Raw genomic sequence first — 15,788 nt, forward strand, 5'->3', positions numbered from 1 at the left:
CGCATCCCTCCCCCACGACGTCTTCGTGGAGCCCCGCCCCCAGCCCCGCCCTCTAACACCACGGAGCCCCACCCCCTCCTTCCCTCGCGTCACCAGGGTGCTCCACCGCCAGTCTCTCCTGGTGTCACAGGACATTCTGCTCCCCGGGGACCTCGGCAGCGGAACTAACTGCCTCGGCGGTGGTTGCCGGGGGGGGGGATATTTTGGGGGCGCTCCCAACAGGTGCGGGCGTCTCTGCTCCTTGTGAGGTGGCGGGGGTGGGGCTGGCGCAGTTAGCCGGGTTCCGCTGGGGGCGGGCAAGATGGCGGAGATCCGGGCCGAGGCGGCGGCTCCGGTGTCGGGCCCCAACCAGGGGCTCCTGGGCAGCAGCGGGACCGCTCCCCCCAGCAGCAACCCGCTGTCCCGTAAGCTCCACAAGGTCCTAGAGACGCGGCTGGACAACGACAAGGTGAGAGCGGAGCTCGGGGCCTCTCTGTGCGATCGGCACCGCCTGAGCGGCGGCAGGGCTGGGAGTTAGGCACCGAGGGCAGCAGGCCGCCCAGGCCAGAGGGAGAGTGGGGAGAAGCCTTGGCGGGGGGGGGGGAGTGGGAGGGGATGCGCGACAAGTGGTGGTCCAGGGAGGAGGTGAATCTTTCTTGAGCGATCTTCAGTGCATGGCACGGTCTGGTGGTCGGAACTTAGTGAGACGCTTTCATGCAGCTCCAGAGCAGGTATCCGCAGCTGTTCATACGCTGCCCCGCTGCACTGGGCCTGGCAGGTTACCGAGCCAACCTGTGGATAGAGTGCCTTGGTGTTGGAGTGAATTGGTGACGCTGACTGCCGTAGCACAGACTTACACTCTTCTTCTCTTCTGTCTCATTTTCTTACTGGAGTATCAGAGAGGTAGCTGTGTTAGTCTGTATCTTCCAGAACAACAAGAAGTCCTGTGGCACCTTATTGATTAACAGGTATTTTGGAACAATTCCGTTAGACATGTGGCGAAAGAAGGCTTCAAGATCACCACAGAATTGTATTAAGTTCTTGGAGGAAGTAGGGCAGAAGGAAAGACCTCAGAATAAGAGAGACTCTTCTGCTGGGTTGAGTTGGTAGCAGGAAAGGTTAACAGTATTGTTAGTTGAGCTGTCGTTATTGTGGTTGAAGTATCCTGAGGTATGAAGTAATGTAGAAAATGTATTCTCTTTTCTTTTTTGTAGAAAGTGGAAGTGTGTTTTATAAATTTCTTGTAAAGGCTTCAAGGTCACCACAGAATTGTATTAAGACATATTTTGGAGCATAAGCTTTCGTGGGCAAAGACCCGCTTCATCAGATGCATGCGTGGTGTGGTTTCAGAGGGGTATTATTTAACTAGTGGAGTCCCTGTAAAAGGGAGGGCCAGAACTGACAAGGTCTTTTCAGTCAGGGTGGAAAAGGCCCTTTATGGGTAGTATGCATGAAGAGAATCAAAAACAGGTCAGATAAGACAGGGGGTATATGGCCCATTGTCAGTCAAATGTGGAGATGTTAACACCTAGGTCAGAGAAGCTCCTTTTGTAAGGTGTGAGCCTCTCCCAGTCTTTGTTTAATACTTGGTTCATGGAGTCAAATTTGCAAATAAACTGCAGCTCAGAGATTTCTCTCTCCATTTGATTTTCGAAATTTTTTTGCTTCAGGACTGCCACCCTTAAATCTGCTATTGAGTGTCTGGGGAGATTGAAGTGCTCTCCCACAGACAGCCTGCCAACCTTAAACAAATCCTCACCAGCCACTATAGATCACAAAACAGTAACTCTGAGCCTGGAACCAATCCCTGCAACAAACCCTGCTGCCAGCTCTGCTCACATATCTACACCAGTGATATCATCACAGGACCTAACATCAACCATACCATCAGGATCTCCTTTACCTGCACATCTGCTAATATAATGTATGTCATCATGTGCCAGCAATGTCCCACTGCAGTTTACATTAGACAAACTGGACAGTCTCTACGTAAAAGAATAAATGGACATAAATCAGACATCAGGAACGGTAATGTACAGAAGCCTGTGGGAGAGCACTTCAATCTCCCTAGACACTCAGTAGCAGATTTAAGGGTGGCAGTCCTGAAGCAAAGAAATTTCCAAAAATCAAATGGAGAGGGAGATCTCTGAGGTGCAATTTATTTGCAAATTTGACTCCATTAATCAAGGATTAAACAAAGACTGGGAGTGACTCGCACCTTACAAAAGGAGCTTCTCTGCCCTAGGTGTTAACATCTCCACATTAGACTGACAATGGGCCATATCCCCCCTGTCTTATCTGACCTGTTTTTTCCTCTCTTCATGCATACTACTGATCATGGACCTTTTCCACCCTGACTGAATATACTTGTCAGCTGTAGTCCTCCCTTTTACTGGGAGCCCACTCTTTAAGTACCTCCTCTAAAACCACCCCCCACAACTCGTGCATCTGATGAAGCAGGTCTTTGCCCACGAAAGCTTATGCTCCAAAATATCTATTAGTCTATGAGGTGCCACAGGACTTCTTGTTGTTCTAGTGGAGTATAAGTACTCAAGTGAGGTGCAAATCTGCAACTCTGGACACTTCTACAGGCCAAACGTGGGATATTGTTGGTAAATTTCTCTAGGAGGCTATATAATGGCATCTACATCCCTTTCCAGGAGACCACCAATAAACTTTAGCTGTGAAGCAAATGTTTTGAAGTACACATTTACTCTTTTCATTGGAAAAATGTGTTATGAGGTATTGGACGGTTTAGTTTTAGTGAGGTATTGCAATATTTTCAGTTTGCAACGAAAATATTCATCAGGCAATTGTTATATAGCCCATCGGAGAAGCAAAAATGGTCTCTACCTTATGTGCTTGTATAATAACTTTCTTTTCTGACACTTTATTACTTGACCATTAAAATTCATTTGTATATTATTTTAAAATTAACCTGAAGAGTTACCCTCCATTTTTTGACAACAAGGAAATTCACACTGAAGAACACTTTACAGTTAATTATTTGTGTTAATGTAAACGTCATTTGGTGCATGGCACGTTCATATAAATATTAAGATAATGCTTGAAAGTGATGAAGCATGTGACATGAAAATCTGAAAAAATAACATAGCAATCATCTAACTGGTTGAGGAGTTCTCATTTTTAAGATACTGTATTCATGTAGATGGTTAAAGAATAACATCAGTGTCTTGTATGTCAGAACAGAAGTTTTAAATTAATTTTCTTATATTGTACAGGAAATGCTTGAAGCTCTCAAGGCTCTTTCAACCTTTTTTGTTGAAAATAGTTTGCGCACCAGAAGAAACTTACGTGGAGACATTGAGCGACGTAGCTTAGCCATAAATGAAGAATTTGTTTGCATTTTCAAGCAAGTTAAAGAGGTAATATTTTTGTAAATTACCTTAAAAATCTACAATTGTTTTAAGCTTGTTCCTCGCCAGTACAAGATGTTGTCTCACCCATCTTCTCCGTCTTGTATTGATTACATGAAAACCAAGCCTTAAAGAATTTTTCCTTTTCCAAAGCAAATTTATCTTCTTAGAATTGTTTCAGCATTTTCTGTAATTGAACCATTTTTTTCATGTAACATGTTCATCTCTTTGGCTTGTGAACATAAATACACTGGAGTTAAGGTGCTCAAAAAAGATATGATTCAGTGTATGTAAATATGTGGTTGGCTAGAGACTTCAGGTAACTGGATGTGAAATGAAATTGATTTCACATTAAAACTAAGCAAAACAGATGCTCTTTACTGAGTTGTCTCACTACTACAATTTTAAATTTGTATTAGTATGATAGAGTGACATTGAAGAACCAAAGCAATGGCTGACATGGTTCTGTAATAATAAAAGGTCCTTCATAGTCTGCTGAGCACTTCAGGAACTTTAGTGTACTGAACACTCTGCATGGATGCAGATACATCATGGAATATAAGAGTGCGTGCTGCTTCTTAGAAGCTAGCATGGCAGTTTTGTCTGTTCTTTAATCCCAAAATCCTCACTGGTATTCTTGTTGAGTGAAATTAAACAAATCTAGGAAAAGTACACCCTAGAAGAAAACTGTACAAGATAAATTATACTTCTGAGACAGTAAGGAAAGGGAACTATGGCTGAAACATAGAAAAATCACACGTCAACATTTTGGAAACTTGTGTAGATATATTCAAGCTGTAGGCTGTTGAGACAGCAGGACTGTTTAAAAAAAAACAACACCTCAATACAAATAAACTTCCAGTCTTATTCTGTTCTTAGGAGCTTGAAAGTATAAATGAAGATGTTCAGGCAATGAGCAACTGCTGTCAGGACATGACCATTCGTTTGCAGGTACTATAGGAATAGATGTCTGTTTTTCCTCTCTTTCACAAATGCGTCTCGACAGATTATTTATTTGTTACGTTAACACAGTAACTAAAGAAGATTATTCCATTGACAGTTCTGTTGAGTCATTGCTAGAATATTATTGCTATTATGTAACTTTTCTTAATTTAATAACTAGTGCATTTCTCCTTCTTAAGAAAAGCCATTTAACTACTCTTGGGGGAATTGCATATTACTGCTTCCATTTTAGTTATGGGTGTATGTTTGTTTGAATATCAAGGTATTCAACAGCTTTTTATGTGGTGAAAAACTGATTATATGAGGAATGCTGTATTTCAATTTTGAATTTAAAATTGTACTATATAGTATAATAATCTGGTCCCTTAATGAGTATATGAAACTATTATGAGGTTTATTAAATTCATGAGCAACAATGTTCTATCTTGTTCTAAGTCATTTCATCAAACACAGCTAGTGCTATCAGTAGATCATGGGGCACATATAATGCTAACTGTAACTCAAGCTGGATAATGTGGGAGGGATATTGACAGTGTGAACAACACAAATAGAGGGTATGGCAAGGAATATATTTTCCCTTTTAATTGAATGTCTGATAAGTTGCTAATAACTGAATGCTGTGGGATCCCTAGATGTTTAGGCAGTCACTCCTGGAACCCCTACATGAGCTACTGTGCCTGTGCTGGAAAGAGGGTGAGGTTCCACAGGATATGCGCGACGCTAACATTGTAACGTTGTATAAGAACAAAGGAGACAGAAGCAACTGCAACAACTACCGTGGAATCTCCCTCCTAAGCGTCAGTGGTAAACTGTTCGCTCGCGTCATCCTTGGCAGACTCCAGAAGATTGCTGAGAGGGTGTACCCCGAATTGCAGTGCGGGTTCCGTGCAGAGAGGTCTACCGTTGACATGGTCTTCTCTCTAAGGCAGCTGCAGGAGAAGTGCAGGGAGCAAAGGAAGTCACTCTACATAGCCTTCATTGACTTGACCAAGGCCTTTGACTTGGTCAGCAGGGATGGTCTGTTCAAACTGCTCCACAAGACAGGCTGTCCTCCATGGTTACTCAAGATGATCCAGTCGTTCCACGAAGACATGAGAGGAACCATCCAATATGACGGCGCATTATCGGATGCTTTCAGAATCAGGAGCAGTGTCAAACCAGGATGCGTGCTTGCTCCGACATTGTTCGGGATCTTCTTTGCACTCCTCCTGAAGCATGCCTTTGGATCTTCAACGGAGGGCATCTTGCTGCACACAAGAGCCGCGTCTACATGTGCACGCTATTTCGAAGTAGCAGCGGCAACTTTGAAATAGCACCCGTCACGTCTACACGTGTTGGGCGCTATTTCGAAGTTGAAATTAACGTTAGGCGGCGAGACGTCGAAGTCGCTAACCCCATGAGGGGATGGGAATAGCGCCCTACTTCGACGTTCAACATCGAAGTAGGGAACATGTAGACGATCCACGTCCCGCAACATCGAAATAGCAGGGTTCTCCATGGCGGCCATCAGCTGGGGGGTTGAGAGACGCTCTCTCTCCAGCCCCTGTGGGGCTCTATGGTCACTGTGTGCAGCAGCCCATAGCCCAGGGCTTCTGGCTCCTGCTGCTGCAGCTGGGGATCCATGCTGCATGCACAGGGTCTGCAACTAGTTGTCGGCTCTGTGTATCTTGTGCTGTTTAGTGCAACTGTGTCTGGGAGGGGCCCTTTAAGGGAGCGACTTGCTGTTGAGTCCGCCCTGTGACCCTGTCTGCAGCTGTTCCTGGCACCCTTATTTCGATGTGTGCTACTTTGGCGTGTAGACGTTCCCTCGCAGCGCCTGTTTCGATGTGGTGCTGCCCAACGTAGACGTTGAACGTCGACGTTGCCAGCCCTGGAGGACGTGTAGACGCTATTCATCGAAATAGCCTATTTCGATGTATCGTGCACGTGTAGACGTAGCCAAGATCTGATGGGAAACTGTTTAATCTTGCAAGGCTGAAAGCTAAGTCTAAGGTGTGGGAAGTCCTCATCAGAGACATGCTGTTCGCAGACGATGCTGCTGTAGTGTCTCACGCAGAAGACCAGCTTCAAAAACTGCTGGATCAGTTCTCCAAAGCGTGCAAGGACTTTGGGCTTACCATCAGCCTAAAGAAGACAAACGTACTCAGTTAGAATGTTGCTGAATCCCCATCAATCAGCATTGACAACTATATGTTAGAGGTCATCCACGAGTTCGTGTACCTCAGGTCCACCATCACTGACACCCTGTCATTGGACACTGAGCTAAATAGGAGGATCAGAAAAGGGGCCACAACTCTGTCCAGACTTAGCAAGAGAGTGTGGAATAACAACAAGCTGTACACTCACACCAAAATGCAAGTCTACAGAGCCTGCATCCTCAGTACTCTCCTTTATGGCGGCGAGACTTGGACCCTGTATGCCCGCCAGGAAAAGAGGTTGAATGTCTTCCACCTGCGCTGCCTCAGGCACATCCTTGGAATATCATGGAAGGACAGAGTGACCAACACCGCCGTCCTTGAGCAAGCTGGAATCCCAACCATGCACACCCTCCTCAGGCAGTGTCAGCTCCGCTGGCTTGGCCACGTCCACAGGATGAATGATGGAAGGATTCCAAAAGGCATCCTGTATGGTGAGCTAGCCTCTGGCAAAAGACCTCCCGGGCGCCCCCAGTTGTGCTACAAAGATGTCTGCAAGAGAGACCTCAGAGAGGTAGACATCGAGCTGGACAACTGGGAAGAACTAGCAGACGACCGCAGCAGATGGAGGCAGGGGTTACACAAGGGCCTTCAGAAGAGCGAGATGAGGATTAGACAGCTAGCAGAGGAGAAGTGAGCACACAGAAAGCACACTAAGGACTTGCCAGACACCCACCACATGTGCAAGAGGTGCAGCAAGGACTGTCACTCTCATGTGCGTCTTCATAGTCACAGTAGACGCTGTAAATGAAGTCCTCAATTGAAACTATAAAGGGCGCGATCCATAATCTATGCAGACTGAAAGATGCCTACTACAACAGGAGTGACAAAGATGGCCTTTTCCCCCCGCACCCCCCCCCCCCCCCCCCCGGGACAGAGGAATGTGACCCTTTTTCAGATACTGACATTGCTACCATAGTCTGGGACAGGGATACAATGTAGCTAGTGGCAGAATTGAAAAAGGAATAGGTAATGAATTAAGAGGTTAAAGAGTAAATAGGAATTTGAATTAGTAGGAGTAGATAGGGAGGAACTAAAAGCACTGAAATATTGAATCAACAAGGAACAAAAATCAGCTTGTTTTATTTTGTTGGAACGCCTCCTTTTACTTATTTTTTAGTTCTGTGTTACAGAAATCTGTGTCTATCATTCTGACCAATATTGACTCATTAGTTCCTGGTATTTCCCCATTGGTCTGTGTGAATTTGTTATCTACTCTACTCTTGTTATCTTGTCTACTCTACAAAGTTTGTCAGCAAAAGCTGTCTTGCCAACACAGCAGGGAAGGTGTACGTACAATAAAGCTACTTTTGGTGGCAAAACGCTATTGTTTTGCTAACAAAACAAAAAACCACCTCCACGAGAGGCATAAAGTTTTTTTTTTTTTCTTCCCTCTGCTGCCCTGCAGTATGTGCCCCCCTCATCCTTCAAAACTCCAGGAAGTATCTGACAGTTGGGCTTGCTGCTTCCTCTTGGGGAACAAAGACTGCTTTTCGCATTGCTCATCACAGAGAGTTTGCCAAACTGATTAGGATGCTGCTCCCAGGGAAATCACAGGACCATAGTTAGAAAGGCAGGCAGACCAGACTGCTGTGGGAGAGACTGCAGTGCAAATCATAGTTGAGGGCTGAAGGCGGGGCGGGGGGGGTGTCCCCATCCCCCTACCTTGGGATAGGCCAGTCACACCACCTCAGACACACCACTCTCCTTTCCCTGCCTCCCTTCCCCCACACTCTTAAGCTGCTGACCATCTATTAGCATGCTCCTGGAAGGATAGAATTGAGAAACCTGTGTAATGTGACACAGCGTGTGCCCCATGAGGCATTGTAAACTGTTCCCGAAGCAATCTGTGGCCAGTTGCACAGTGGGATAGGTACCACAGTGCACTGATCACTGTGTTGATGCAAGAGTTGTTAGTGTGGATAAACGCTGCTGACACAAGGATCTAGTGTGGGGACACAATGGTGGTTTTAATTAAAACAGCATAACTTTTGTAGACAAGAGTTTGTAGTGTAGGTAAATATAGTGTGATTAAAATCTTTGAGGCATCTGGTTTATTTGTTAACTAGTTACACTTCTACATTTCTATGGCTGTGTCTACACTACTACCCCCTTTTTCTCTATATTTTGGTGTTGGTATTGCTTTTAACAATTTAGATTTTAGTTCTAAAAGGAACCTTGGATCTTAACTTCTCCAAGAAGTGTTCTTCGAAAAGGAAGCTGATGCTTTCTCCTGTGTCTTGTGGGGTTCTTAAAATTAAAATATGTAACTTTGAGAGGAAAAATGTGTTTAAAAACAACAAAAAAACAAAAAAAACCCTGTAACAGTAGAGGAAAAATCTGGGTAGAATACAGTGTTTCACAAAATGATTTAGACTAAAGTCCTCATTCCTGATTTTCATTTTAATGACTTTTAAAATCTGCATTTTTTTATTGTTCTTCTATTCTGATCACATTTATGAAATGTCCTTCAGACATTAAATTTATAATCCAGCAATACAGAATTATATTTTGAAAATACTAATGAATTTAAGAAAAAATAAATGATTTTAAAGTGCTTTTTGGAATAAAATCTTTTTTAAAAAAAAAAAAAAAAAAAAAAAAAAAAAAAGTCATGCAGATTTTAAAAATTGTACTTTGCTTTATTATCCCCCCCCACCACCCTTTTTTCTCCCTTTAAGGCTTATCACACTTTCTCTACATTAGGGAGGATTGAATTCTGAAGGTCAGTTTTTAACAAGTATGCACTATAACCTTTTTGACAATGGCTAGTAGTACATTTAACTAATCAGATTGGAAGAAAATCTAATAGTGCATAGTGCAAGGATAGACAACATTATACAATCCGATGATCTATGCCTGGCCAAAGTCCTATCCCAGTTCAACTTCATCAGTAACTAAAATGTCTCTTTTTCCTCTTCTCCCCTTCCATCACCACTCCTCTGATGAAAAGTACCCATTGAGCGCATGATAAGTAAAGGTGGTTTGATGGTGGGGATTTAGTACACAGACTGTGTTACTTGGAGATTGAATGAGACCTCTGAAGAATATTATGCTTCATTTTTATATGTAATTTTTATATGTAATATTAGAGTACATTTGTACATGCTCTTGAAAATTTACTCCTTTTTTATAAAAATCCCGAGGCCTCTTCTCTGTAAAGTCCCTGCCTGCTGTCCCCAAGAAAACAATCTGTTGCTAAGACGTACATTATACCTTTGTGATTAGTTGCCCTTTACTTTGACACATGCCACATTGAGGTCTCTGGATTATGACTAATCTATTTCCATACCACTGGTAAAGTCTAGGAGCCGTTCTCACAAATCCTTTAGCTGATCTCAGTTGTTGTGGTGTAACTGTTAGAATAATTTTTATAGGAATGTGGGTTTGAAAAGGATCTCAGTATCACCTAGTCCAGTCTACTACACTGAGACAGGACTAAGTATCACCTGGGGATGGGTGTACTTTTTGGCCTGAGGGCTACACCAGGTGTGAAAATTTGTATGGAAGGTCATGAAAGCTCATAAAATTGGAATTAGGATGCAGGTGGGGGTGTGGGCTCTGTGGTGGGGCCAGATATGAGCTGAGGGTGTGGGAGGGGGCTCAGAGCTGGGACTGAGGAGTTCAAAAAATGGGAGAGAAATCTGGGCTGGGGCAGGTGGTTGGAGTGTAAGGAGATGTGAGGGAGCGTGCTGGCTGGGGACGAGGGGCTTGGAGTGCGGTGGGGATACTCTGGTGCTATAGGGTGTGGAGGATGGGAGGGGGATCAGGCCTGGGGCATGGAGTTCCTGGGTGGCAGCTCCAGGCTTTGTTTACTTCCTCAAGCGTCTGAGAAGCTGCAGCACGTTCCCTTCCAAATGGCTACTTACACAGAGGCGCAGGCAAACAGCTCTGTGTGCTTCCCTTGCAGCTCCCATTGGCTGTGGTTCCCAACCATTCTGAACTGTGGGGGCAGTGCTTGGGATAGGGCAGTATATGGAGCTCTCTTGCTACTCCTGTGCATTGGAGCTAGAGAGTAAATACGTTGCCGCTTTTGAGAACTGTGCAGAGCCATGGCATGTGGGGAAAAGAGAAAGCACCAGATACTTCTCCCCTTCAGGAGCTTGAGGGTCAGGTTAAAGCAGCACACAGGCCATACAGATTGCTCACCCAGTCTAGACCATCCCTGACCTTTTTTTCCAATGTGATGGTCCCCAACCTTTTATGTCCAAGATTAGCTTGTGTTTCTACCTTCACATATAATGTTGCTCTGTGCATTTCATCATGGTATTAATGATCAGTAAATTTATGAGTTTTTTGAAATGATACCTCACAAGGTATGCGTTGTACAAAATTATTACAACACTTTTTGCAACCTGAACACAGGGATATATTCTGTTACAGGTTTTCAGATTGTTTTTTAAATAAAGACCGTGGACCTATTTAAAAAAAAAATGCAGATTGGAGACTCTGAAAACTGGTAGGTAGGGAAAAAACTTATTGGTAAAGGAGTTCAGGAAACAATACTAAAGGCATGACAGCAAACTAGCCCAAAGAAGAGGAAAGAGAGGCAAATATTGGTCTGTCAGGAGCTTTTCAATGATCTAACACTCAAAAAATAGTGCGATTAAAAAGTGAAAACACAAATACATTACTAAGGTTGAGAACAAAAGAATAGGACTAGCACGCAGCAACAGCAGGGGAAAGCAACAAAGAACAAAGGGACTAAATGATTTAAATCTAGCAAGGGTCATAAAAAGGCAAGAAGACATTCATTAAACATATTGGGAGCAAAAGAAATATTAAGGAAAGTGCAGGTTCCCTACCTGTTGGTGAAAGAGAGTTAAGAGGTGGCATTAAGAAAGCTGAGATGTCTAATGACTATTTTGTTTCTGTTTTCACTAAAAGTAATAATTGTGACCAGATTCTTAAAACAATTAATATGTATAATGAGGAGGATAGACAAGTCAAAATAGGGAAGGAATATTAAGACTATTAATAAATTAGAAGCATTCAAATTGATAGATCCTGATAAACTGCTCCTGAGGGTATTTTAAAAACTAGCTGAAAGAATCTTGGAACCATTAACAATGTCTGAGAACTCATGATAGACAGATGAAGTCCTAGAAAACTGGAGAAGGGTAAACGTGCCTTAAAAAGTAAAATAAAGAGGACCTGGGAAATCATTACTTGGAACTCATTATTAAGTATTCAGTTTGTAAGCTCCTACTGAATTAATAATGAGGTGTTTAAATAAAAGCTGAACATGGAGCTGTTAATAACAGATCATATCAACCCAACCTGATTTCTTTCTTTTACCTATTGTGTAGAGGGGGCAGTAGATGTGACATCTTTATTTTGGTAGGATATTTACAGGGTCTTGCATGACATTCTCATAAACAAACTAGGTAACTGTGTTCTAGATAAAAGTTCTATGAAGTAGGTGCAAAAGGGGTTGAAAGACCATGCTGAGAGTAGTCATTGGTAGTTTTCTTCAAGGTGAGATGAACATACCAAGTCAAGTCCTCTAGAGGTCTGTCCTGAGTCTGGTTCTATTCATTTTATTAATGACTTGGGTAAGCATATTCTTCAATTCATTATAATTTGTGGATGATACTATCTGGGGAGGGGTTGCATGCATTGTGGAGAGCCAGCATTGGAACTGATATTGACAAATTGGAGAAGTGGTCTGAATTTAACACCATGTAATTAAATAAATGCAAATGCAAAGCACTGCATTTAGGAATTAAAAAGTCTTCAGATATGCAAAGGACTGTTAAAAGGAAGATCGTGATAATTTGTTCTTCATGTCTACTGAATGTCCTGACAATCTTCTGCAAGGGCAATTTAGATTAGATTTTAGGATGTAGAAGAGTTTTACTGTAAGAATACCTAACCATTGGAATAAGCTTCCAAGAAAAGTTATGGAATCCCTGATATATTGGGTATTTTGTAAGCACAAATTAAACCATCTGTCATAGGTTTCTGTCTAAGTACACTTGGACCTGCCTCAAAGCAGGGGACTGGACTAGGTGACCTCTTAAGGTCCCTTCCAGCTTTACGTTTCTGTGATTCTTTCCTATCATATCTTTCAAGTTCTTTTTTTCCAGTTCTTCTCTTGAGAGATTGTTCCACAGCTGATACATCCTCAGGAAGGTTTTCTAGCTATTCAGCCTAAATCTTCCTTTAGGGTTTCCTCTGTCACTAGACTGGCATCCACAATTTGTAGAGGGTACAACAGTAATGAAATACAGCACATTACCTTATGGCTCATGATCACATCTGTGTTCTGTTTTGTTTTGACATAGAGAAAGCAATAGGTCTGGCTGTAATCTGTGTGTGTAGCCCTAATGGATCTCTTGTGTTGTGACTGCCCAGCAGTCAGAACCTATGCTGGGCATACTATACCTGAAAGCTGGCAGGGAACAGGGTTGTACAGAGTTAGAAAGTACTGCTGAAGGCCCAAATAAAATAATTGAAACCAATTATAATATGTGATCAAATGGTTCTGTAGGAGAGCTCAAGAATGTTAAATGGAATTCCTTTTTTATGTCTAATCATGCTTAAATATTGAAAACTAGGAAATAATTGATTAATAGTTAACAAGGCAGTTCTCCTTCAAAGTACTCCATTAAAATGGATTATAATTAGAGGGCTTTTAAATTGAGATTTTTAATAAACAGTAGAAATTGAATTAGTTTGTACTATATGTACATACATTAGTTTCATATAACTACAGTGAATCCAATTATATTCTAGGCAGCGAAGGAACAGACCCAAGATTTGATGGTGAAGACGACAAAGCTACAAGCAGAAAAGTATGTATACTATCCTATCTGTGATTTATAATGTGTTTTGGATTGCTTTTTAGCTGGGTTCTGCCATCTTTATGTTCAAAATTCCCTTTTTCCGAAGGGGTCTCAATTGAAACTCAAAGAATTGAGTCCTAATTATTATGATAAGATAACAGGAGGCTCATTAACACACTACTATATGTTATCAAAAGTCAGCATTTCCAGTAGAAAAGAACAGTTTACTGTGGCACAGCGTGATGAACAATAATGTCTTTATCTGATGCTTAGCTGGTATCCAACACTTACATGTCAGTTTATGGTACATGTCGTCGTCGTCGTCGTCATCAACCATGGGCTTGGCACATGTTGGCATCTGATGCCTTTCTCGTTCTTTTCTTTTTCTGTCCAGTGTGGAGTGGCTTAATTTCTGTAGACTAGCTCTGTATCAATATACTATAATCTACCCATTCTCTGTGGTTCGTGGTACATAGAGGATTCATAAATTCAAAAAGTAGAGTGTCTGGCAAATTCCTTAAATTTTAAAATGTAAAGTTAGAAGAATTTTGATTTGGGCTCTGGCTGTTGGGAAGGGAGCCACTTAATCCTGGTTGGTAACGTGCAGAGCCCTTCTCCCAACTAGCCAATGTCTTACAGGCACACTGGCCCCGTTATTTGGATGTATAACTGTCCCTTGTGCTTGCTGCCTCCCGTGGTCATTCTGGAGCATAAATGTCCATGCTATCAGACTCCTTTCACTTTAGTCATGAACAATTGGATTCCAGGCACATCCCATTTTTCTGGCACAGCCAGACCCTGACCTTTCCTTAAGTTATGAATAGAGGCAGGTGTACATAGCTAAAACAAATTAGGAAGAACAGTGCTTTCAAAAGCAGGGCTTCCTTTCGAAAGAATCCCATCTGCACAGGTATTTTGCATTTCGAAAGCAGCACTTTCGATGTGGCAAGTGGCCACCATTATGGAAATGAGGCACTGAATATTCATATCAGCCCCCCATTAGCATTTTGATCTGCTGCATTTACACACCCCTTCTGAAAGGAGGGGATAGTATAGATGCAGCCAATGTATTAGGGAACAGGAAACCTGTTGAATGAATGTGAAATGTCTAGTTTTTGAAGAGACCTCAACCTGTCTTTAGATACACCTAATAAGCAATAATGCATGCTCATTTGGGGGGAGACTATATCACATGTATTAAGAAATATCTGGAAAATCTACTTATCCTTGACCTTTGGATCTAGTGTTGGTAATCGCTGTCACTTATGCATGCAGATGATTTTGCAAGTTATTTTCCCCACTTAATTTTGCTTCCTTGCATTTTCATCCTCTTCTATGAGTGGTGTGATTTTTTTTTTTTAAATGGGTTAGCATTGATACCGAATAAGGATATATTTTTTTATTACATTCTTAAGAATATTTTGAAGAAATGACAAGTAGAAACTCAGTGAGGCTTACCTCATGCCTGGTCTGTTCTCACTTACAAGCACATTTTGTTAACAGGTGGTATAATTTGTATTGTTTGAAATTGTCTGGCAATTAGATTTACTTTAAAACTAAAAAAAGTTAAACAATGGAATGGCAAACTTTTTAAATTGGGTCCCACAAATACAAACAAAATGTTTGTTTGAAGCATTTAGGTAAGACCTCTCACTTCCTCTTAATTTATGACATGTTGATGACCTCACAAGCATATAGACTATCTCACAAAAATCAGTCTTAATACTCTCCTTGAAAGGTAGCTGCTTAGGTTTTGCAGGACATATACCATGTTAGAAAGGGTAGGCAATTTCCCTAGCATATCCAGTGAACAAGAATGTAAAAGAGTAATAAAAGAGGAATCTTTGAGTCCTCCGAGACTTCAGCTGGTACTTTCATCTTCGCAGATTATTCCTGTTGATATCTTCCGAGTTAGTTGCCAAGAATATTGACTCAGTGCAGGGGCCCTGCAAAGTTATTCAGTTATGCTTTATAGGTTAGTTGTTTATTTTTTCAGTTTGCTTGAAGATGTTTTGACTTCATTCCTGATTAGTCACAAAAATTTGGAAGGCTTTTTACCTGACCATGCCACTTATTGATAACTAACTTTTTGACTTGAAGAAATTGTTGAAATCTGTAAATGAAGGGCCCTCCTCTTGAACACAGTGCCTAAGAAAAGAAGTTGACTCTTTTCCTTTATAGATTCTTCTGATTCTATGAGCTTGGCTATAGCAATGAGGACAATTGGAATTGTAGGCTGTTGAGCTCTTTTGAAATGTGAACAAGTATTTTAATCAGCTCAGTCGTAAAGATTAAGGGGCTTGTTTACACCTTACATCAACATGGCATTGTCTCGAGGGCCTAGGTTCTGTGGCATCTTTCTAAATCTGCTATTGTGGGTCTGTCTAAACATGCCATTCTAATAATTCTTCTTGTGTACTTGTTTAGTTAGGTATCCTTTTAATTTTGTTTAACTATTTTGAAGCAATTTCAGTTCAGATTTTCTT

At 41.9% G+C, this 15,788-nt stretch overlaps 1 protein-coding gene across 1 annotated transcript in view; it reads left to right on the top strand.

Moving 5' to 3' along the window:
• Positions 1-263: 263 nt before the first annotated feature.
• The window catches only part of COG6 (component of oligomeric golgi complex 6), an 88,688-nt gene continuing 73,163 nt past the window's right edge, over positions 264-15,788 (top strand). The window contains exons 1-4 of the mRNA XM_074987057.1: positions 264-448; positions 3,222-3,365; positions 4,236-4,307; positions 13,253-13,311. Of these exons, the coding sequence (XP_074843158.1) occupies positions 302-448; positions 3,222-3,365; positions 4,236-4,307; positions 13,253-13,311 (422 nt within the window). The 5' untranslated portion in view covers positions 264-301. The remainder of the gene's footprint in view (positions 449-3,221; positions 3,366-4,235; positions 4,308-13,252; positions 13,312-15,788) is intronic.

This window comes from Carettochelys insculpta, chromosome 1 (genome assembly GCF_033958435.1).
Source record: "Carettochelys insculpta isolate YL-2023 chromosome 1, ASM3395843v1, whole genome shotgun sequence".
NCBI lineage: Eukaryota > Metazoa > Chordata > Testudines > Carettochelyidae > Carettochelys > Carettochelys insculpta.